The 25,648-nt window shown below is 41.0% G+C and overlaps 1 protein-coding gene across 1 annotated transcript in view; it reads left to right on the forward strand.

Annotated features, from left to right (window-relative positions):
* PPP2R5C (protein phosphatase 2 regulatory subunit B'gamma) overlaps positions 1 to 25,648 on the forward strand; it is a 326,481-nt gene that overhangs the window by 21,090 nt on the left and 279,743 nt on the right. Inside the window, exon 2 of the mRNA XM_084630786.1 lies at positions 1,928 to 2,050. Coding sequence (XP_084486912.1) covers positions 2,025 to 2,050 — 26 coding nt within the window. The 5' untranslated portion in view covers positions 1,928 to 2,024. The remainder of the gene's footprint in view (positions 1 to 1,927; positions 2,051 to 25,648) is intronic.

A 25,648-nucleotide genomic window follows, 5' to 3' on the forward strand; every position in this document is an offset into this window, starting at 1 on the left:
GTAGTAGCTGTCGTGGTCAGTCAACACATTTTGAACACGTGCCTAAAGATTCTTTGATGAGTATGCGTTATACAACTCCAAACAACAACTAAATGTCCCTCTCGAGAGTGGAACTTGGAGAGTGGAAAGAGCAGTAAACATGAAACACAAAGAGAAAGCCACTGCTGAATAAGGTTACCCTGGCCTGAGCCTTTATGGCAGATGCATCAATGGACTCTCACAGATTTTATGCACAGGCAATTGCTTCTAATTTGGCAAGCAGAAGGCAGTTCTGGCTTCCAGCATGAAAAGAAGCAGAGTATCAGGGTAAAACTTACTAGTATCCTCCAAATATGTAGGGTGTAGTCCACATACTGAAGGGCTGAATAAAGAAGTGGCAAAATGCTCCCATCTTCCAAGCCTCAGACTAAGAAAAATAAACTCTTCAAGCAATTCAACAAAGTTCTCTTTGTTCATGGATAGGTCCAACAGATGAAATGGATCCAGTGCAAGAAACCAGTCAAGGAATAGCTTTGCCAGAGGGGGAAGTTCAGAAAGAACCTTCTCTCTAAAAAAGGTTCCTCTAACAGAAGAAGTGTGTGACTATCACATGAGCCTCACAATGTCCAGAATCAAAGCTGCTGATTCTGGTTTTACACAGTCTAAGCTGCACCAATGTCAAAAGAGTTCAGACTGGTGAAAGATCAGAATTAGTCCCAGGATGCAAGGAGGAGACCATCTTTAATCAAGCCAAAAGTGCTCAGATTCATGAAAGGTGCGAGAAATGCTTCAGGAAGGAAATCATGTTAAACTGGTTCCCAATGCCAAGCTTTGTCCAATTCCCAGCATTAAGCCATGAAGAAGGCAGCCAGATGGCCATTATAGATAGGAACAATCGAGCAAATCCTTCAGCTGGAGGATTCTTGATCATCTTTGTGATCCCAAAAAGACTGAGGGGGAAAGTGTTGCATTTGAAGTCCTTACCCAAGCATATCACAAACCCAAATTCAAATTAACATTTTCCTCATCAGTCTTACTAACAATTTTACTGGAGGGCTTCCTGTCATCTATGGACTTGATAGATGTTTATCTTCAACATGCCACTTCACGCCAGCCACAGAACTGACCTCAAAGTTACATATGTTAGAACCACATTCAGTACGGGTGTCTTCTTTACAAATTGTCAGCGATGCCAAGGCTGTTTATGAAGACTCCCATATCAGTACTAGCGCTTCTTCTATTTCAGACTCGCCACATCCACCCAAGCTTCCATTTAATGGGCTTCTGTCTCAGAGCAAGTCACAGCATGTGTCGGGAAACAATAGCAGGGACCTCAGCAGACCCCCTACAGCTGACTTTAGCTGAGCCATTCACCTGGAGAGGGTAGAGGGGAAACCGACTTTACCCTACAGCTGCTCTTAATGTGGATAGATCTTGAGTCTTTTATGTGTGAGAACAGAAGTGCCATGTGTTTTCTTCAATCTAGGGTTATAGCGAGGCAGATCCCTATTCATCCTTCAGGGGAAATCTTTCCGTTGATTTCAGTGGTTTTTGGATTGGGCACTTGAAATAGGGGTTTTATTATTATTTATTTGTATTGTGATAATTCCTCAAGGCACCAACCAACATCAGGGCCCCATGGTGCTAGCTGCTCTACACACACACAGGAGGGGACAGTCTCTGCCCAAATGAGCTTACATTCACCTTTTCCGCCTGACTTTGTAATCCTCTCTGAGGGCCTCACCACCCTGAGGCTGGGTGTGGCTGAGATGTCAAATTTAAAAAAAATAATTTACATAAATAAAAGGTTTGCCATTTGGTTCCCCAAAGCAACAAAACTAAATGAGCTTCCAAACATTAAGGCTTGCTGCTAAGCAAACAAATTACATTGCAATAGAGACATTGCAAACAGCGGATGCTTCAACCACCATACTTTCTCTGTGTGTAGGCAGAACTTGCTGGAGCAAATCCTGAAGGGTTGGCTGATGGCTGAATTCCAGCAGTCTCCAGTACCTCCATAGATATGAACAAGCCCGCTGTGCCAGATGGCTCCAAGAACAGAAATTGTCAGGTAAGACCAATTTTTCTCTTTGGTCCATCATGTTAAACAACCTTGTGTTAACTGGTCCTTAAGAAATGAGAGCCTGATCCAAAGCACATCGGGATCAAAGGAAAAATCCCCACAATCTTCAATGGGATTTGTATCAGACCTACATTGACAAGTCCTAATGCAATCTACAGTGCATGATTATTTCACAGCTATTCAAACTGCAGGTGACCTTCCATATCACATGTTCCCTAATAGCCACCAGAGAGGGTTTAGACCACGTGTCAGGCTTAATTGTGGATTTTAACTTGGTTCAATAGTACTGAAATTAGGAATACCCTAATTGTTCTTTTGCTTCCCCTCTCCCCTATGTCTGGTATTAATGCAAGTGACCTTTCCTAGTGCCTAGTGAAAAAAAAAATCAAGTTTGCACACTGAAACAATGGTACTATCATTGCAGGCTGAGTTAATCTAAACCCCACTACTTGCAGTTGGAAAGCAATTTTTTATTACTGCAAATGTAAGATGAATAGTTTCAAACGGAGAACCCAAATGATAATAGGGATAGGTCACTAAGGACCCTGCCTGACATTCTGTGCAGCCCCTTTTGACCCTAAGCACAACACCCAATTTGATTCACACAATCAAACACAGTCCTATAACCTCATTTCCAGTTATGTTTATGCACTATTTTTATTCCAAGTGTAACCCTTCTGCCCATCAGAGTTGGCGGCAACAAGGGCCGGGTTCAGTATCTAGGGGTTCCATTCTAATAACACAATGCAAAACCGGCTTGAGCCCCCACCCAGTGACCTGGGACAAATATATACCACCCCCGGTGGACGCCTCCAAGAGGCAATACTTCCCCTCTCGCAAGCACAGAGTCTGAGTGTAGCAAAAAACCTTTTAATAACAGAGAGAAACAATGTGGCATTATGTTGGGGAAACACCACCAAGAGGATTCATATGAGCAAACCCATGAACAAAAAACCCACTCCAAGCAAATTGGGGCATGTCCTTTCCCTTTGGTTCTTGAGTCCAGCAACCCAAAATCACCCAGAGTCCCAAAAGTCCAACAACCCAAAAGTCTCTGTCCCGGGTCAGGGCAGCCCCAAAGTTCAAAAGTTTATCTGCAGAGTTCCACCTCCCAACCTGGGTGGAGATGGGGGGCGGGGTTTAAAGGGCACCTTACGTGGTCCAAAGCTGATTGCCCCACCTCTCCATGGGGCTCCTCTCTGCCAGCTGCCCCCATGAGCTGCTCCAGGCATCCAACAAACTGCTCTGCTCCACCAGCCACTCTGATCTGCCAGCCATCCTGCAAACTGCTCTGCTCCAAGAGCCGCTCTGCTCTGCCAGCCATCCCGCAAACTGCTCCACAATATATCTTCAGGCTCCCCCCCTACTTAACACAACACTCAGTGATTTCAGCTCTCAGTAAGTTTAGGTCTTTTGTGATTTCAGCTCGTAGTAGGGGAGCCTCAGTGCTGGTGCACCTTTAACCTAAAGTGAATTCAGCTCAGCAGCCTGTAACTAGACTCCTAATGGAATCAAAATTCACTCTGATATTCCATAGTGGAAAGAGGAAGAAGTACAATTCATATGTAAGGCCCTCACCAAGGGGCCCATACCACCAAATATTAATACTTAACCCCAGGTACCTCTCTATTCACTGGGTGTTGGAACCCATGACTCTTGCCTAGCAAGTGCTGCTTAGTTGATGGTGAGTCCCTCCATCATAACAAAAGGCCAAGTACTGTTCCACGGTCCTTGATTCACATAATCAGGATAATAACAGTTTATTCCTGCCCCAATAACAGAGAAACTGGGGCTCCTACAGCAACCAAAGTGACCATCTAGGCAGGGTGGGTGTGCCTATGCAAATGAGATCAGCCCCTGAAGTTCTTTTCCACAACCCACATGACTCACCACCAGATGTCAGGGTAGAGCTCATCCTGACTCTGCTTACACAAGTATTCTTTGGCAAGGTTTAAGAGCTCCTGAACTATTTAATAGCTACTTAAAAGAAACAACAAGCACTATTTACAGCAGATCTAACCTAGGGAACCTAGACAAGTCATTATGTTTAAAAGAAATGAGTGTGTTGGGACAGGATATGCAAGACACAGGCATCAATCAAAATGCTGCATGATTCATATGTGCATTAACAAGTTGAAGACAAAAATGGTCTTAGAAAGTTAAGGGCAGAATAGTTCAGTTATGAACATTTACAAGAAGTGGCTGACCTCACTGGGAACTGCAGGGGCTCAGCCCCCCTGAAAAATCAAGCCACTTATTTAGGTGCCTAGATCTGGATACCTAAGTCGAGGCAAGCACGTTCGAACATTTTGGCCAAATTTTTTCTTTTAATAATTATAATGATGATGCTGGTCATGAACAAGCTGCAGTGTGTGAATTCAGGTAGGGGCAGTAGGAAAGGGTATAGGATAAAGTGTCTCTGTTCTCTTAGGGCCTGACCCAAAGCCCATTGATACCAATGGAAAGATTCTCACGGACTTCTATGGGCTTTGGATCAGACCCTGAGAGAGCTTTTCTTTCTGTGGAATCCATTACTTCCCCTCCCCTTTTCTTGCTCAATTTGCTTTTTCCCTGATGTCAGAACTTTTTCCCAAATATTGGTAATAAATCTTTATAATCTTTGGCCTCTAATTGAGTCTTTCTTCCCAAACACACTGTTGCATTGTATGTATGACTGGGTGGCTGAATGTTGCTCTGGCAATTACTCATAAAGAATTGCATGGTAATAACCACACTTGTAAGTATGTGTAGGTTGCAGCATCCCCTGTGGGTCTTTGTGGCAAATCGTAAATTACCATTTCCAGGAAAGTTTCAAAAGTTTTATTTTCTAAGAAGGAATGTTAATTAGCAGAATCCAGATGACCTATCCCATTTCTCCATCCATTTTCACCCTTTTATGCCCAGTCTAATGTAGCAGGTAGGAGCCCTAGAACAAGCAGATTTTATAGCAATAACCATCTCATAAATATTACACCCACATGGCTGTTTGCTCACGAGTTCTGCAAGGCTCCTGGGGAACCATGTCCTCAGAGGCTGCAGAGTAGCAATGAAGCTGCTCATTGGACACTACTCCAAACCCAGGGCTTCCAATAATCGCCATGGCTGCCAAACCATTCTGTCTGGTGCAGTGGCTAGGGCACTAGCTTAGGATTTAGGAGACCTGGCCTCAATTCCCTGCACTGCCACAGACTTCCTGTGTGACCTTGGGAAAGTCACTCAGCTGCTCTGTGCCTCAGTTTCCCCACCTGTCAAATTTAAATGATGGCACTACCCTATCTCACTGAGGTGCTGTGAGGATAAATACATTAAAGATTGTGAGGTGCTTAGATAATACATTAATGGGGGGCATATAAATACCATAGATAGACTAGTCAGTGGATCTATGTAGTTGTGAAGTCAACAGTCATATCCCCTGAACATCCTCAAAAAAACCCTCTGCATTAGGGTGGAGGGACCAGAGCCCATGACATAAAGATGGCACTGACTTCTTTGCAGACTCTCCACACCCAGGACCCCACCCTGTGAAACAAAACCACTCCAGTTTCCAAATTCCTTTCTGGCTTTGATGAAATTCATAAAGCTGAGCTGTATGTCTACTACTCACTGAAATGTACTGTTTTCATGTACATAAACTTTAGCATTCAGTGATATTTTGCAGAAGGGTAAACCGAGGCACAAAGCAATTTAGTGACTTGCCAAAGGTCACAGTGCAAGACAATAGCAGAGGTGCCAGTAGGACTCAGGTTGCTTGAGACTCAATCCTCTGTTCCAGCTATTAGACCAGGGGTGGGCAAACTACGGCCCGTGGGCCACATCCGGCCCATGGGACTGTCCTGGCCGGCCCTTGAGCTCCCGGACGGGGAGGGTAGCCCCTGGCTCCTCCCCCGCTGTCCCCCCTTCCCCACAGCCTCAGCTTGCCACACCGCCAGCGCTCTGGCGTGCCGCTTCTGCTGAGCAGCGCGGCTGGCTCCAGCCAGGCAGCAAGACTGCTAGCTCCTGCCGCTCTGAGTGGCATGGTAAGGGGGCAGGGAGAGGGGGGTTGGATAACGAGCAGGGGGTCCTGGGGGGCAGTCAGGGGATGGGGAACAGGGGGGTTGAATAGGCGTGGGAGTCCCGGGGGGCCTGTCAGGGGCCGGTGGTGTGGATAGGGGCCAGGGCAGTCAGGGGCCAGGGAGAAGGGGGGGTTGGATAGGGGGTGGGGTACCAGGGGGGCGGTTAGGGGTGGGACATTCCGGAAGTGGGCGGTTGGGGACAAGGAGCAGGGGGGGTTGGATGGGGGAGGTCCTGGGCAGGGTGTCAGGGGACAAGGGGGGGGTTGGATGGGGGGTTCTGAGGGGGGCAGTCAGGGGGCAGGAAGTGGGAGGGGAAGGATAGGGGGCGGGGGCCAAGGTGTTTCAGGAGGCACAGCCTTCGCTACCCAGCCATCCATACAGTTTTGCAACCCCGCTGTGGCCCTCGGGCCAAAAAGCTTGCCCACCCCTGGATTAGACAATGCTGCTCAATATGTTTGATGTTCATGCTTGAACCTAGTATACACTTATTTTTTTAAGTCTTTTTAAACTATCCTACAGGATCGATTAGGCACCAAATCTGTGTTTAAACTGGTCAGTCTCTGTATGGGCTGTTTTGATATCAATGAGTCAATATTCCAATAGCAGATGTAAGGATTTTTTTACATCAATATTTCATTTTCATTAAAATCAGTGTAAATTCTGCTAAGAGTTAATCCACTGAAACGTACAAATATGCAGGACAGGCTCAAGAAGAATTACAATACCACTTCAAAAGGAGCTGGTTTAGGAGTCAGGACCCTACTTTTTGCAATAACTTATGCATCATGAACTTACTTAACTGGCAGAAGATAACATCTCACACTCCTAGTTTTATGGCCTTGGGTTGACAACAGTGTAAACTGAAATTTTTGCTTACTGTAAAACTGGTGGAGTCCAATAACCAAAAATATTTTCATGCCCAAACTGATGTTTTATCAAAACATTTTCCCCATTGTTATGTGCTTTCTGTTGTTACGTAATTTCTCTCTAATAAATGGCTATTCTGATGTTTCTGAGCAAAAAAAAAAATTCTTGTTTTCTGAATAGGATTAATGTCAGTGAATAAGAAATATCTAAAACACAGAAAAAATATACTTTCCTAATTCAGATTTCACCAGAAAGCATTTGTTAGAAAGCACCAAATTATAAAACTTTACTGTTACCTTGTTCTCTCTACATCATGTCAGTTTAGTCACCTATTGCAAGAGTGTGAATCCTAGATTGTTAGCTTTCTGGGATAGGGGCTTATTGTCTTATGGTCATTTGTTCAGTGCCTAGTATAACACGGACATAATCCCTGTTTAGGGTCCTCAGGCACTACCAAAATGAAATCATGAACTATAATAAATTGTTATAATTAAGGGTAGATTTTCAAAGGAGCCTTGGGAAGATTGGTGCTCAAAACTTTTTGAAATTCAATGGGAGAAGGGTCCCTAAATCCCTTAGGCTCCTCTGAAAGCCCAGCCCAAAAACACTATAAGGTTTGGTTTTTCTCCTGGGAGAGAAGTGTATTGAAAACATAACCTAACAACAATAATTCATATCACATAATTCACTGTCATTTATCATAAAATAATAAAAGAGAAAGGGAAATACAGGCATTTTACTTTAAAGGAGGGTAACCTACCCATAACATGAAAAAGCCACAACTTCAGTTCGGAAAGACAATACAACAGTGCCCTCCTCACCTTCCACTTTCAGCCCGAAAGCATGAGCCAGAAGCAGTGGAGGGTTAAACAGAATGCATTTTGCCAGACATAATTGGCTGCCTGTTTTGATAGAATTTTAAGTGAATGAAGGGAATCCACTAACTATAATATATTGTGATTTTAGTAAAATACTTCATACTGTGTCTCATGAAGTTTTCTTTGAAAATTAGTTGGACCGGATAGACTAACTGACTTGGATAGAAACACTGTCCTATGGATTGAAACCTGACTAACAGACCATAAGCAAAGAGTGATAAATGGCAATGTAGTACAATTGGGGGAGATCTGCAGGGATTGAGGTTTGATCCAATATTATTGCACATCTCAAATGATTATCTCAAAGAGCGAGTAACCCTCAGTGAAATTCTCTGGCAGTACTAAAGTGGGAGAAGTTGTGAACAACAGTCATGAGAGAGGAATAATACAAAGGAACTTACAAATATTAGAAACATGGGCTAAAAATGAAAATCACATTGGCAAAATTCAAGCTAGTATATATAGGGAGAACCAATGGAACACAATCCCACATATAATCATTGGGAGGAATAAACATGAGAAGCAGCACTGTTGAAAGAGGCCGAGGGTTAAGTATGGACAGTACACATGAGGTGAGGTTGCAATGTCACATGCAGCAAAATAAGGCACTTTTAGGCTATATATGCAATGGCATCTCATGTGAGATTAACTCCTTCTCTGGCATGACTGTATTTGAATATTACATTCAGGTCTGGGCACCATATTCCCAGAAAGATGCTGACAAACTAGAAGGAGTTCACAGAATCATTGGCTGGAGGAACTGACATATGAGGAAACAACTAATTGTGCATTGATTAGCTAAACAATGACAAAGGCAGAACATCATATAAATGTACAATTGTTCTCCATGTCTACTGAACGTAGGACAAGAAGTAATCAGTTTAATCTGCAGCAAGCAAGATTTAGGTTAGATATTAGGATATTTCTAGCAACAAGGGTAGTTAAGCTCTGGAGTTTATTAGAATTCTTTGAGAGGGTCAACAACCATGTGGAGAAGGGTGATCCAGTAGTACACCGTACTTGATCTTTCAGAAAGCCTCTTAAAAGGTCCCACACCAAGGGCTCTTAAGCATAGTAAGCAGTCATGGGATAAGAGGGAAGCTCCTTTAATGGATCAATAACTGGTTAAAAAATAGGAAACAAAGGGTAGGAATAAATGAGTTTCACAATGGTGAGAGGTAAATAGCAGGGTGCCACAAGGATCTGTACTAAGACCTGTGATGTTCAGCATATTCATAAATGCTCTGGAAAAAGGGGTAAACAGTGAGGTGACAAAGTTTACAGACTATACAAAATTATTCAAGATATTTAAGTCCAAAGTGGACTATGAAGAATTATGAAGAGACCTCACCAGGAGGGGTGACTGGGCAACAAAATGGGAGATGAAATTTAGTGTTGATAAATACAAAGTTATGCACATTGGAAAACATAATCCAAGCTATACATACAAAATGATGGGGTCTAAATTAGCTGTTACCACTCAAGAAAGATCTTGGAGTCATCGTGGATAGTTTTCTGAAAACATCTGCTCAATGTGCAGCAGCTGTCAAAAACGCTACCAGAATGTTAAGAACTATTAGGAAAGGGACAGATAATAAGATAGAAAATATAATAATGCCACTGTATAAATCCATGATATGCCCATACCTTGAACACTGCATGCAGTCCTGGTCACCCCATCTCAAAAGGGACACATTAGAATTGAAAAAAATACAGAAAAGGGCAACAAAAATAATTAGGGGTAGGGAACATCTTCCATATGAGGAGAGACTGAAACTGAGACTGTTCATCTTAGAAAAGAGGCAACTGAGGGGGGATATGATGGAGGTCTATAAAATCATGACTGGTGTGGAAAAAGTGATTAAGGAAATGTTATTTACCCCTTCACATAACACAAGAACTAAAGGTGACCCAATGAAATTAATAAGCAGTAGGCTTAAAACAAACATAAGGAAGTACTTCTTCACACAATGCACAGTTAACCTCTGAAATTCATTGCTAAGGGTTGGTGTGAAGGCCAAAACTATAACTGGGTTCAAAAAAGAATTAGATAAGTTCATGGAGGATAGGTCCATCAATGGCTATTAGCCAAGATGGTCAGGGACACAACCCCATGCTCTGGGTGTCCCTAAACTTGTGACTGCCAGAATCCGGGACTGGACAGGAGACAGATCACTCAATAACTGTCCCATTCTGTTCATTCCTTCTGAAGCATCTGGCACCAGCCACTGTTGGAAGACAGGATATTGGGCTAGATGGACCATTGGTCTGATGTAGTGCAGCCAATCTTATGTTCTTAGTAGACTTCCAAAAGAGGTTGTGGAATTCCTATTGTTAGAGATTTTTAGGAACAGGTTGGACAAGTACCCATCAGGGATGGTCTAGGTTTACTTGGTCCTGCAGCAGCAAAGGAGGCTGGACTTGACTTCTCAAGGTCCCTTCCAGCCCTAGATTCCTATGATTCTGTGATATGGATGTTACTCCCTGTTCTGGATTTGTTCAGCGTTCCCTATCTCCTCTGTGCCAGTCTTTTAGACTTTTAGCTCTTTGAGGCAAATACCTTGTCAGCATGCAAATAATAAATGTAATAAACAACAAGAAGTTACACAGACAAGATTTCTATGAATATTTCCAAATGAGGGTCAAGATTTTCAAAAGTCATATGTGACTTTGAATGCCTCAAATCCTTGGTGCCCAACTTGAAATATTTTTAAAGGGGCCTGATTTTCAGAAAATGCTGAAAAATCAAGACTTTTAAAGTGTCCCAATTTGGGCACCCAAAATTGGAGTAATCTAAGATTACTTTTTAAAATCGTGGCCATATCCTTAAACACAGAGGGCCACATTCTGCTCTTAGCAACAGGGATGTAAATATGAATCTGCCCCATTCTCTGAATTAAAGAGCAACAACGCCCTTTAGAAGACTCAATAGATATATATATAAACCAAGATCACTGAAGGCAAATGCAAAATACACTCCTGTCTCATGGAGGACAAATATATATAAACACAAAGGAAATAGCAGAAAAATATGAAAATTAGTTTCAGTTTCAGATTGCAGAGCAGGGATGAAAGGAGATTTGCGCAGACGCATATAAATGCATCGCTGCCCCAAGCTGGCGAGAATTTCAATGGAAAATAATCAAATATTTCTGTACACCAACCATACAAAACAAACTAGATTCAACTAAATCTGATTTATGCTGAAGACTGTGTGGTTAGAGAGGCATACATGCACATGGTGTTCTGGTTATATCTCAAAATTAAAGTTTGCTGGACTCAAAATTGTGTAACACTTATAAAGAGAGATTTCTCTCTTCTGTTTTTTTCAATCTCTGAAAATTTCTGGGAGCAGTGTTGGAAACTACAGTAAGGCAACACAAAGAAAGTTATCTGTGGGGAATTGTGATCACTGCAGCAAAGAAATGAATCTTTATACTCTGGTTAAATTAATCAAGCCCTTCTGCTAAATGATGGTATCTGAAAATAAGGGACATACTGAAAATGGAAAGAATAGCAGCCAATCAGCAACAAGACCATCTGTTATTAACTGAAGAATATACAATAATGAAGCCAGATCTTCAACCAAAAATTAAACAAGAATAATACCTACACATTAAGAATAATAATTTACAACAAATACTTCAAAGCACCGCTCATATATGGGGTTAATTTATAATTGTAAGACTTCTAATAGATTCCTGCTTTTATCACTTGGGGAAATTCATCTTATCTTTTGACATTAGTAAAAAATGCCATATTTTTAAATGGACATTAACTGCAGAAATAATAAGTGGGCAGATAATGGACAAGTAAATGTACTAAAATGGATGTAGACAAAAATTAAATGGCAAGATTACACAATCTGTGTGGCTATTCCTCTTGACCACTTTTAATTAAATGGCAATGTATTAAGACACAGTAAAATAGAAACCATTCTCTAATGGATGACATCACTGTTTACAAAAGCAAATGCACCTCTGGATCACTAGTTTGTACTGTGTCACATTAGTAACAATCAAAATTCAATACTACATAGTGGCTATGGAGTGACATGCATTGACCATCTCAGTGAAGTCCCTAGTCAGCAAGTGTACATGACAGAAACAACCAACACAACTATAACACTTGGCAGGAGTCTCAGCAAAGAGGCCAAGGACTGCATCCACTTGAAGAATGAGCTATCTTCCTGTCCCTTATGGTCTCCCCCTACAGATCACAGTAGAAGCCCACTGACAGCACAGTATGGCAAAGCTCAGCTGTGGAAAATGTATTGAATATGAGCAGAGGAATGTGTAACAAGATTAGAAGATATAGATTCAGATGGTACTGAAGCTATACAGTATGTCAATAATCAGTAATGAACCACAGGCAGCCCAAATGAAGAAAGAAAGCACAGAAAGTGAATATGCTTTACAACAATGAATTCTTTTAAAAAAACATGAACTCTTCTGAAAAGATATTCACTGAAGAACATTATTGTTTGACTTTGGTGCGTTCATTTCAGCAATCTTTGACAATATTCACAACACAGGCTCAATTAATTCAAACCTTTCTGATTCAAGACTTCCTGTAATCCAAAACAAGGTCAACTCCCCCAGCATGTATTGCCTTGAAAATTCCACTCTTAGTCAAAACCTTGACTGCTGGGGCTTACTCAGTGTCTCCCATGACATTCGGATGATCAAGGTTGTACTGTACTAGTGAGTCACATTAAATATTTTATCTAATGTAAGCGTATGTAATGTGCTGTATTTTCCTAATTGAAAAAATATTTGGTTTATTAAAGATAAAAGTTACGCGTTGTACTTCTGTTCATGTTTTTGGCACTTTCAGCCTAACAATGGGCCAGATCATGGCCAACCGTTACACGGTCACACAGGAGCATAAGAGGAAGTTAAAATCACACTCCCCCACACTCCTGTCTGCATAATCTCCCCAGACACAGAGAGAAAAGCAGGGGCTGAGTGTCCAGCACTTCTCAATCTTTCCCACATCAGAGAGGCACAGTTGGATTGGTTTCACCCACACACTAGCCAACAAAACTGAGCTTACATGGTGCGGACAAGTAATCTCCCTTTCAATCCAACAATACCATCACCATTAATGCACACAAAGAGCTGAAAATCACATTGTGACATTCAACCTTAACCCCTGCATTCCAGTGTTATGTTGTTTAATCTTTCAATGACAATTATCAACTTAAAATTACTAGCCGACACCTCTACGTAACATACACTAGAGAAAGAATTCAAAACTTCTTACCTATTCAAAAACACAAGTTTCTACCACGAACTTACTATTGACTTCCTCAAAATGTCAACTGCACAGTGTACACTAAATTAAATCTTACCCACTGAATTGTACAGATGCATACAGATTCATATGTTTACTAATAGTATGTTATACAACAAAGCAGCAAGTTAACCACTTGAAATCAAGGGTGAGTGCTGCCATGGGATTTTCCAGTTATTTGGGTTGGATACTGAAGTCAATGATATTGTTAAACTGAAAGTGAGAGTGTTAGAGAGAGTTACTAGTTGAGGAGTGTCATCACAGCTGCCAGATAACACTTTGAAACTGGCATTGCACTGGATGTGAGTGGTCTATATCTTTGTTGCCTTGCTTATGATTTCTTGCTTTTAGTGTAAGGAAATAACAGAGTCAACATTGCTCAAATGTAACAAAATACTTGGTGTGGGATAAAAGTTAGTACTAGATCTGGTGCAAACCTTTCAGAAGGAGCAATGTAAATTAATCTTCCCAATTCCCATGATTGGTAGTAGAAGCATTTATTCCAGTACAGTATGTCATGACAAGATTCATAATGGGTAATTTTGGTGTACTTCTGTACCATAGCTGGTGTCAAAGGAGTTTAATCAATTACATCATCTTCCCCCCACGTCCCAGAGAAAAAATAGCCCACTATATCCAAACCAAAGGAAATCTTTAACCGGAGACCTCTTAGAAGCAGTGTAGAGTGGAGATCTTTGATAGAGCCCTTCCCTGAATGATTAGAAATCTGAGCAAGTTTCAGATTTCCTCAGAATAGCTTCATAAAATTATGGTATCAGCACTGCCTCCCTCTGTCAAGTGTTCTGCTTTCACCATCTATTTGCCACAAGTTGAACTGGGGGAGAGAGGATAATTGGTGGTGGTAGTACTTTCCCAAGTTCCACCCACAAAAGAAGCAGCACCCATACGGATCACCAACATGAGAGGCTGCTCAAAGGAGATAATACAGCTGTTCCAAATATGATTGTGTACCTTTGTCAGGATCCTGGGTGAAGGTAGACAGGACTAGTAGCAGGACCTTGGGAACCAGGAACTGAAGCAAAGGGTCAGAGCTGGTATCAGTGTCAAGAGTCAAGTTGAAGCTCAAAGGCAAAGTCAGAATCAGGAATTAGACTGAGGGTCAATACCAAGTATCAAGGCCAGTGTCGGGGTTCTGGGGCTCAATTAGGAGTCACAGTCAGAACTGATATCAGTACTGAGAGTTCAGAAGCAGACTGGTCATGGCAGCTATATAGAGATCCATATTGGTGCCTAGACACTTCCTGGTATGCTCCATGGGCTTATACATTAATAAGGAGCCAATCAAGGATCACTAAGACAACTGTCAGTTGAATCACTTGAGGCAGAACTTCCTGTGGAGTGAAATCTCTGCATCTTGTGGGTCACAGGGAGTGGCCAGGTTATAGCTGCTGCCAGGTGCAGTTTGGGGATGTTGGTTACCTAGTCCAGGTTCAAGTCCTGCTGATTCTTACAGTGCTTCTCAGCTCTACAGGGCTCCTTGAGCTTGTCTCCCTCCTGATGGGACTTGAATGTGCTCTGCTAGACCCCTTGGGCTTAGCTCCTTCTTCATGCAAGGGAGGGGAGAGCAGGAAATAAGTGATGAGTCTCTCTCTAATGCCACCCACTTTGGCACCAAAACAAGAGGTAACTCAATAAATTGTGCAAATCTGTGACCCTCCCTCCCCTTCTTACATGAAGAATTAAATGATTAAACGTATTGATATTTAAATCATCATTGGGCATGACATAACATCTCATCAAGATGACTGAGGCAGGTCACTCCTCTCAGAGCTGTCATTCCTGGCTGTCCTCAGACACATCACTGCATCAGTTACACTTGGTTCACACTTTCCAGATTTTCTTCACAAACATAAAAGCTAGAGTTTTACACTGTTTGGGAGGAAGAAGGGGGTTATAATGAACGCTAAGAGTGTAGAGTCCAAGATAGCAACTTCAGACAAGTGCTGGTAGACTGTATCACCACAGTTCAGCCCAAGTCCTGTATCATACTTAGGGCTTAATCAACATTCTGAAACCCATTTAAATCAATAGGACTCAGTCAGTAATAAGTGCTATGCCCACTAGCAAGTGTGGACAGAATCAGGCCCAATTACACTCCATCTTGAAATCAACAGTAATTTTGCCAATGAATCCAAAGGGATTAGGATATATCATAGTCACTGATCCACTTGCCTTGGATCCCAGACAGAATGGGGCAGACGAAGACATACATGACACAATTCTGTGAGATGCTCCTTGCCCTGCAGAACTGTACTAAGGCCTCATCCACCACAGAAATAAAAGGAAAATGTCCCATTGACTTCAGTGGTCTTTGAATCAGGTCCTATTCCACTACCTCACTGGCCGTACCCTGGAGAGATGTGTGGCAGGGACAAGATTTAATTGGGATCTACTGTACGTTAAAAAAAATAGGTTTACAATGGATTTTATATGGCTGCATAGTCCTGATTGTAGAAATAAAGCATGCTGAAATACCAGTCTGTACTAATAATCTTTAATAACAAAAATATGATGAATAGCAAAACAATTTTACTGTAAACTTGTTGCATGACCTGAAAAGGCACTTTAGTCAATTAAAGAATATTATGTTTTAAATATAGATTTCTAATCACCTGTAGGCAAATCCTCAGTGGCTGTAAATTGACAATCTGACAATTTACACCCATTGAGGATCTGTCCCTCATGTAGGGACAGTAGGGCCCAGAGATTATTAAACAAATGTGGTTCCTATTCTGGTGTCCCGTTTGATCCCATCCTGAAAAACTCCTTTGGCCATTGACAACAAACTGAATTGTATTTGAAATCAGAATTTTAATTAAAATCAGCCTCTCTGAGCCTGCTGCTGGCAGTTATTTTCCTGCTGAAAAGGGACAGCTGCTTCCATTGGCAGCCCGATGTCAGGAATTGTTAAACCAGTATTAATGCAGGATGGAAGCAGTGAGAGCATGCAGCAGCAGAGGGGTGAGCTAAGGATGAATTCAGAGCCTTTACCTCTGAGTGACTTTCACTTTCACCATTTAAGTTATTATGCTGCTATTTCAATTCCTGAGGTTTGTTGTTGTTTTTCCATTTGTTTTTGGCTCAACTGGTGCACAACACCAATTAAAATTAGATAATGAAGAAAATGTCAGTTTCTCCAAATACATCATCATTTGTGAAAATGTTCCCTCAGTACATATTAAGTCCAGGTTTTGTTTGCAGTAAGCAAGCATTTCAAACAGCTGCCCTTTTTGGGGTGGACTTAAGAGAATTTGATTTTCTTTACATTTAATATTCAACATTTCTAGCTTTATACATATATTATTCCATAAAGCTATTCTGCAGAATACCTATTCTAAATAAATACTGTTTTCTTATTTCAAGGGATTTAAATGAGGTTTCAGGTAATAACTAGCAGCAAAGGACTAACATTCCCATATAATTAATTGAAAAAAGCAGTAGTGAATATAGATGGATTTCTTGGTTTTGTAGGCATTAATATTCAAATGCAATCAGCTTCCCTTAAATTAAGGTTTGCAGAGGTACTGGACCCACTCTAAGCATCCACAGTAATTCATCCCCAGAGAAGAGTGAATCAGAATCCAAAATTTAATACTTGAGTTTGAAATACGCACTTCATCTTTGTTTGATTTTCCTACAGAGCTTCATGAGAAATGATGGGATATATCACATAGTTATACTTTTCACATTTTTCCCTATAAAGATACTGTACTATTTAGTTTAAGAATACCCTTGAAGTTCACAGATTAAATAACTGTTATTTTTCTAAAAACAAAAAGGTATAGAAGCAAAGGTATAGTGACCTCACAAATCAACCTGAGCTATTAAACTAACCGAATACTCAAACTAGCTGTTAAACTAACCTAACTTTGGGTGACATCCTAACCCCACTGAAGTCAATAAGATTTTTGCTTTATTTCTCTTTTGGTTCTAAGGAATACAAAATGGAAAGAGTTCTATGTAAACAAATTTAACTGTAAAATGCATCATTTTCAAAGGAACATTTTAATCAATAAGATAAGCTTAATTCCCTGTCTTCATAGCTTAACTAAATAAACAACAAAGTTAAATCAAAACATAAGGAAACTGCAAAGATCAGCAGTAGATGTGATTTTAAATCGACAGTAGATATATGATAGTATAAAATAGAATTTGCCACTTATAGGGAAAATGTAATGATCATATAAGATACTGAGAAATTTCATCTGAGCATTAAACTATGTGCAGTTTCCTGCCTACGAGGAAAAATTAGATAACAAATTCAACTCCCCATTATGCCAAAGATCTTCTCTTCATCAAAGAACAGAGGAGCTATTGGGGTTACACAATTTTTATGTCAATTAAAATGTTCCATATAAACAATCTATACTTTTACAAACTAACAGACTGCCACTTCCAAGTCTTTCTGGGCAATAGTTTAGAAAAAAATACTGTATTACAATTTAAAATAAGCAAATTGCATCTATTTTGGATCAAAGAATTACATGCTATTCTTCAGTTGAATAGTTCACGTTTGTCAGAGTCTATCTGGCTGCAATAGTCTATTTTTATATTGTCTCAAACTTGTCCAGAAACTAGCTATAATTCTCTCTATTATTGATTAACAAAGCCTTTCAGTTGCATTAAATTAGGAGATGAAGAGGTGTGTTCCTTCCAATTTTTGTGTTATGTTTTGTCATTAGTAGAATATAACATTGCCAAACCCTGACCACAGAAATGGTAAAAATAAATACCAAAGGTCTGGGAAGAGAAATCCTACAGCCATGAAAAGAAGGTAACTTCAAGGGAGTATCCTGGAAATTAAGATTTATAAATCACCAAGATCTGAAAGAAACAAATTTCAGATGTTGCATAATGCCATTTTATATGGCTAAAAATAATGGAGTTATGGTGCAAATGCCAGGAAAAAAATCTGTGGAAAACTGTGCAAACACTTATGTTCAAAGAAAAGCCCTGAAACGAGCAAATCATTTGAAGAGTTGGTAAGAATACAGACAATATAATGCATTCTAGATTTATGTTGAGAAGGCCATTCATTTAATGCAGTTCCATCTTACTTAAAATGATCATTTTCACAGAAGTAAGGCATACTGTGTGTGTAATATGAGTTTTAGTGTTGTTTCTGGCTTTGGGGTGATAAAAACACTTAAAAGCTCGGTAGCCTACTCATCTTAGTTCCATGTTTTAAAGTAGTCTAACATTCCTGCCTCTCTACTGCATAGTGAACTCCTACATTCTTGTTAAACTATTCATGCCTCAGCTCCAGAGCTTATTCAAAAAATGTTAAACCATTGCTGGATAAAATCTTTACATTCTAAGAAGTGAAGGTCACCTTGCAAAAGATTATTCTACTCGTGATCCCTAAAGATTTCTTCTTGAATCAACATTTGCTTTAATGCTGCTTTACCGCTCCCCTAGTCAGTTGTAGACTGAAAACAGAAACATCCATGTTCATTTCAGATGAGGAGCACATCACAGTCTGGACAAGTCAAGGTTTCAGGGTTTTATTTTTCTAAAGGCATTACAAAAATGTGGTAAACTCTATTACACTTCCCAAACGCAGCAAAGTGAAACAGCGATTTTCTGATTCTTCATCCCTTTTTGGGTCCTGTTATCTCTCTACACAGCATTGGTGAAATCCTGACTCCACTGAAGTCAATAGGAGCTCTGCCTATATAGTATTTCTGGCCCAAGAATCAGCACCAAACAAAGAGTGACATACAGTGATGAAACTTGCCCACAGTAGAAGATGCTCAGCAGTGTGCTGATCATCTTCCTCCAATAGAGCTGGGACCCAGTTTGCCAGTTCACAAGTCAAGTCTTCTATGGGACAAGAGCCACTTGATAGAGTCTTGACAAGATATTGTTGCATCAGAATATTTAGGTGCTGCAGTAAAAAGATGAAGAATTAACCTTATTTCCATCAAGCGTATATATTGTCTGTTTTCATTCTTCTGAATTATGTTAGTTGATTGAACTCTGTAGCCATTGAAAACACTAACTCTTGTTATAAAACTTCTGTACAACACAGAGTTTGGTATAATTTGCCATAGTCTTCTCAGAAGAGGTCCAGATCTAAGCAAATAATGAGTCTCATTCCTAAGAAAAGTCGTCTTTCTGTATCATGCCTGAAGTCACTGTGAAAAAGATAGAGACTAGCACTGTCCCTCCCCAAGTACTTGATCTGTATTCAGTGTGTATAAAGCTTCAGGTTACATTCAGCTCCATGGAGTTCAATCTCTGGACTAGGCTGCTGCCTTTGCTATAGAGCAAACCACTCTGATGGCTACAATTATACTGTATCACCATAGGGCCAAACCTTCTCATAAGTTCTCCACTGCAGAGTTCTAATAGGAGACTGATAGTGTTTGAATCAACACGGTTATTCCACCCCATAGAATTAGTGTTCTATCTACTGTTCTTTACAGTCTCTCAGGCACCATGCATTATATTAGTGTTCTGAGTGCCAAACAGGATACTATTTAAGGGGAGAGGAGCATGTTGGGGTAGGAGCCTAGATATTCTACATTTCCCCCTCCACCTCCCAAAAATATGTTTCTCTATTTGGGGCATGAGTTACAATAATCCATTTCTGAAGAGCCCTCTTTCTTCTCTGTCCCTTAAGATGGTGTGCAGAACAATAAAAACATTAGTCCAGCTTTTATCGCACTTCAGAGAAGTGGAATTAATAGCAGAGGATACAACACATACAGGGCCAGCTAAGATAGTATTAAACCTCAACGTAGGGAAAAAATGCTAGGTGAACTGAGATGCTGAGACCCTGGTCAAAGGGCAGCAAGACCTATACTAACTAGGAATAATTGCTCAACTGTAGTTACTTGGGATGAGTAGCCACTTATGGGAGGAGAAACTGTTTATTTGCAGATTTAGGTCTCATCCAAAATTCAATGAGATTAATACAAGTCTTTCCCATCTCTTTTACATTTTCTGTCCTAACTCATTAACTACATGTAACTAAAAAGATACTAGATGTGGGAAGTGTTATATGCTTTTGCACTGGGAATTAGAAAACAGAAAATAAACATGTACATATACCATTTCAACACATCCTCTAGATCAAAGCAGAACTGATGTTTTTAATTTTAGCTTTTTGAGGTTTTGTTTTTATAAGTTGCTGAATTTATTTTGTAGCAGCTGGTAAAAAACACAAACTTTACCACAAGGCTAAAAATCAAATTTACCAAATTACGAAAAACTAGAACAACAAAAAACCTCAAACGGGGGAAAAGAAAATTTAAAACATAGACACATACATATGTATAATTATACATTTTAATGTACACACACACAAGGTTAGTGACTGTAGACCATGGACCACGTGTAGATGGGTGAAAACCACCCATACCCAGATGTGCTATTGTATTGTACAGCATTTAGAATAATGTGTTCTCCGAGATCTCCAATGCTGAGGATTGGGCAGATACAAGAGTTTTCCTTGCTAGAAGTCTTTGTACATTCAAAAGAAATACAGGCTCTAGTTCTAACAGCAGGGTTTGGCCCTTAGCAACTACATCAGTTTGGCTTAACAGACTGAAGGCACATAAATGTAACTGAAATTGTGAACAGTGTCCCATTTAAAATAAAAGGCTCTGGTTACAGATTTAAAAAAATAACACCACTATAATGCGCACTGTTACCCCTTTAGACCCAAGTAGGGTGAGCAAGTGTGAAAAATCAGGACACTTTTTTTTTTCAGGAAGGGAGGGGGATATAGTTACTTATATAACACTAAGCCTCTCGTATTGGGACATCCGGTCACCCTAGACCCAAGTGGCTGACCAAAGTTTGGGGTCCTGCGGGTTATTTAGTTAGGAGGAGAAATTGATGGAGTCAGGTATCTTCAATTGCAAACCTGTTTATTTACAAAGAATGTACAAAGTCCTGTTTCCCTGAATGCAGGAGAAATAAAACAATAGGAAATAGTTTCTTTGCTCATAACTCCAGGACCCTTTCAGCCAGCAATCTCTCTGTCTTTAGGCTTTTCTTAGAGCCATGCTCTTAGGGCTGTGTCTGGCTTCCTACGCCTTCTGTTTCTGTGGAGTTTCTCTCCTTCTCTTCCTCACACAGACACATCTCTACTCAAAACAACACTCAGCAAAACTCCGCCACCTACATGTGCTTTTGTTTTGAGTGGCAATGTGCGTCTGTGTTTGGGGTCGAGGCTGATATTGTTTCACAAAAGGAGCTTAACTGTTTCTTAGCACTCTCTTAAATGCAGGGCGTTAGAGACACCCACCCCACCTTCAATGACATTTTGTCCAGCTCACCTCACCTCCCATCTTAACTTTGCCCATCACCTTGATGAGGCCAAAAATGGTGACATCATAAACAACCAATCCCAGATAGGAAGAAAATAAACACTAACAAAAATTACAAATGATACAAACTTAACTATTTGCATAGTGTCCTTCTGCTCAAATATGTTCACATCACCAACCTCAAATAATGTTACGCTCCCACCAGCTCTCTTTGGAGTTCTTCTCTCCTTCCCTGATTGTCTTTCCATCCCCCTGGAGGAGCCACTTACAGTGTGCTCTTGAGGTGTGTCTATTGTTTCTGTGGAACTGGCTTGCTTCACTCTTTATGTTCTAAAGCAGGACTCATTACTCACAGCACTTTCCCAGCCTCAGCTTCCACAGCTACATTTTATCTTTGGGGGACAGACACACTGAAATCCTATCCCCCCTGATACCTTCTCACATGGTCCTTATGGAGTGCTTTGGTTTAGCCCTGAACCCAAACGTATCCTATACATCACATCATTTATTCAGGTTAGTACTGTATAGGGTCCCTCCCAAGGTGGATCCATCTTAGGGATCCTAGCCTTCTTTCTCCTAGGATTGGTGAACCAGATCAGGTCCCCTCTTTTAAAAATCAACCCGTGTGACCTTACATCATTTAGCCTTTTCATCTGACCAGAGGCTAACCTTAGATTGTCTCTACAAAAATGTGAGCTTTTTCAGTTTTGGATTGTAGGGTTTCTACATAGTCCAAATGGTCTAAATCCCTTTGTTCCTCTTCAGGAACTCCCTACATGGGGTTTGCTCGGGTCCTTAGCTCAGCACAAACATGAAGAGTGCTGGGGTACACTTTGTACTCTCATTGACTGCTGTTCTATAAGCCATCAAAGGAATAGGATATGCTGGTCTCAGTCCCCTTCAGTACCATTCTACAAAGGTAGTCAACTGAACTCACAGTTGAATCTTGAACTGAATCTTTCCACCATCCCAACAGATTATGGGTGTGCTGTGGTGCTGCAAGTTGTGTGGACCTGTAGAATATCACAAGCCTGCTGAAATATTTTAGATTCAAAATTTCTCCCTTGACTGGTGTGTAACTCCCTCAGCCCCCAAGTCTGGTGAAGAATTCATTCACTAAGATCCCTGATACTGTCACAGCCTTTTGACTTCTTATTGGGTAAGCCTCAGGCCATTTTGTGAAATAGTCCACAGCTACCAGCAAGTATTGATTGCCCACCTCTGTCTCAGGCAAAGACCCAACGCACATCAATGGGAATATGCTCTACTGGTGCACCCATGAGACACTGCTGCAAAGGGGCTCTCCTTGTCTTAGGGAGACCCTTCTTTGAATCACATTTCCTGCACCAATATTCTGCATTTTACCCAATAGAAATTCTCCCTTCACTTGCCTAAGGTTTTTGCAACTCCAAAATATCCAGCAGTTTTAAAATCATGCCATAACATCAGAACCTCCTTTTTCAATGCATCTGATACAACCAGCTGGTATCTGTACCCCTCTGGCTGGTTCCTCCCATCTATTATACAACATTCCATCTTCCAATCCAAGCTTTCCCACTATGACCAGAAAGCTTTTACTGTGGTGTTGCAAGGTGACAACTTTCCAGGGTGGCTGTGTTTGCCAGCTGATTTTCCAATCACACACTATTCTGATATCAGGATCCGATCCACTCTTTAGGAACCTTTTAGTTCTGGAGTCCATTCCTGCAATCGGGTGCCTATTGTTCCAGTGGATGAAGTAGGAACATTTGTACTTTTGCATATTATGTGAAGAGAGGAGAAAGCCATCTCTTCTGAGCACCCTCATTCACTTGAGCAACTAATACTTTGCTCCCCTGGTCAGGGCAGTGTTTGCAGTTATCGCACCCAACAAGGCATCAGCATTACTATGTGCTTTTGCCCAGGCCTGTGTGTAATTGTGAAATCAGAGCAGTGCAATTTTTCCAACCACCTGGCAAGTTGCTCCTCGGGATTTCTGAATCCAAACAGCCATTGCAGGAAAGCATGGTTTGTCCTGACCATAAACTTCTTCCCATATAAATAAGTGATGAAAATGTTCTACATATTTAACCACAACTAGGAGTTCTTTCAGGGTGGTGGGATAATTTCTTTCAGGAGAACTTAGACTTTTGCTGTAAAAGCCACCACCCTCTCAAGCCCTCTTCCCTTGTGGCAGTACCATCCAACAGGAAAGGGGTTTTGAAACATGAGTAAACCAAGACAGGCGCAGCCATTAGAGCCTTTTTCAGCTCTGAAAATGCTGCATCACACTCTGCTGACCACTGAAATGATTTCCATTTCTTACCCAACCTAAGCAATGGTTTTGCAACATTAGCAAACCCACAAATAAACCTTCTGTAGCGGGAGCAGAGTCCTACAAAATTCTGCACATTTGTTTCAGAGTAACAGCCGTGTTAGTCTGTATTCGCAAAAAGAAAAGGAGTACTTGTGGCAGCTTAGCAACTAACCAATTTATGCATATGCATCCGATGAAGTGAGCTGTAGCTCACGAAAGCTTATGCTCAAATAAATTGGTTAGTCTCTAAGGTGCCACAAGTACTCCTTTTCTTTCTGCACATTTGTGCATGTCTAGGGAGTCAGCCAGCTCTGTAAAGCTTTTCTGCAGTGGAAATTCCCTCTTCACTAATTGTGTGCCCAAGCTAAAGGACCTCTTTTGGAAACAACTCACATGTAGTTGGGTTTAATTTCAGATTGGCATCCTTCAGCTTATCCCAGGCCACTAGTAAGTGTATCAGGTCTTGTGCAAAGGTTTTAGCATGCACCAAGATATCATCTAGGTATACCAGACAGGCTCAGAGGGACATGCCATGGAATCCCTCTCAAATGTGGCTAGTGCATTGCACAAGGCAAAAGCATCACTTAAAATTGCCACAGACCTTGCCCTGCTGTGAAGACAGTTTTTCCTGTCCTTTGCATCCACTTCTACTCGCCAATACCCACTTTTAAGATCCAGTGTAGAAATCCAGATTGAATGTACTACATCATCCAGGGTATCATCTATGTGTGGTGAGGGATAAGAATCCAAGTGACTTCATTTAGTTTTCGATAGTCCACACAGAATCTGGGATTGCGATCCTTTTCCTTAAGTGGAATTATGGATAAGGCCCAAGGGTAGCTGAAGGCTCATTTATGCAAAGAGGCATTATAGGCCATTGAGGAAATGTATTAGGAAAGCATAAACTGTTTATTGGGTTGTTTTCCCCTACTGTCAATCTTACGCTGGACTAGTACAGTGCAACCTATACCTTTGTTTGACAGGGAGAACAACTCCTGATTCCTCATCAGAAAGTCTTGTAGACCGTTCTGCTGTTCCCTATTTAAGTGTACACCACTGTGCTGGAACAAGTGCAAGGGTTAGTCTGCACGGTGCTGCAAATGCACACTACCAGGGTGTGATTTTTAAAGCACCCTAATACATTTCATACTAATTGGTCCATGCAGACCCTGCTGGTGCACACTAAGAGTTCCTTAGTTTCAAACAGCACTATGCAAAGCACACTAGGAACTTTTTGTGCACATCCCAGCAGGGTCTACATGGACCAATCAGTGCGTAAGATATGCACGTTGCCGCTCCATGTAGACAAGCCCCAACAGAGCTCTGTGAGCTCACCTTTACCCCTTGGCCCCTTGTAGTTTTCTTGTATATCAGCATTTACTAGATCAATTGGTTCACATTTTGCAACCAATGCTCTCTTCATTACTATTTGTTGCTTGTTGGAAACATTCAGCAAATGAATCTGTTCCTGTTTAAATGCCACAACAGCTTTAGCAGCTAAAATTCCCCCAAGACCCTAGGTCTCAAAACAGGTTTCAATCACTGCCCATCTTCCTTTTTCTGGAAAGCTACCATAGCATGTCGCTGTTACGACGACTTCTGCCCACGGAAGCAGGGAAACTTGTTCACTGTGAGCCAACTGCCTACAAACCATTTGTTTCACCTGGGCTACTTCTTTAACAGGAATTTCTACAGACTGGATTTGTAAGACACCAGCCTGGCAATTATTACACAGTTATTAGCCATAAAAAAATTCAAACAATTATCAGCTCATCCACTACTTTGGCTACCCAGATTTCTTGCTCTAATTCCAGTGGTCCAATTTTCAAACCCAATTTTCCCAAATAACTCCCTAGTCGTTGTCTCTATTTGAGACAAATTAGTTGGTTCAATTTGTC

The sequence above is a fragment of the Lepidochelys olivacea genome (assembly GCF_965140295.1).
Source record: "Lepidochelys olivacea isolate rLepOli2 genome assembly, chromosome: 6".
NCBI classification, from domain to species: Eukaryota; Metazoa; Chordata; order Testudines; family Cheloniidae; genus Lepidochelys; species Lepidochelys olivacea.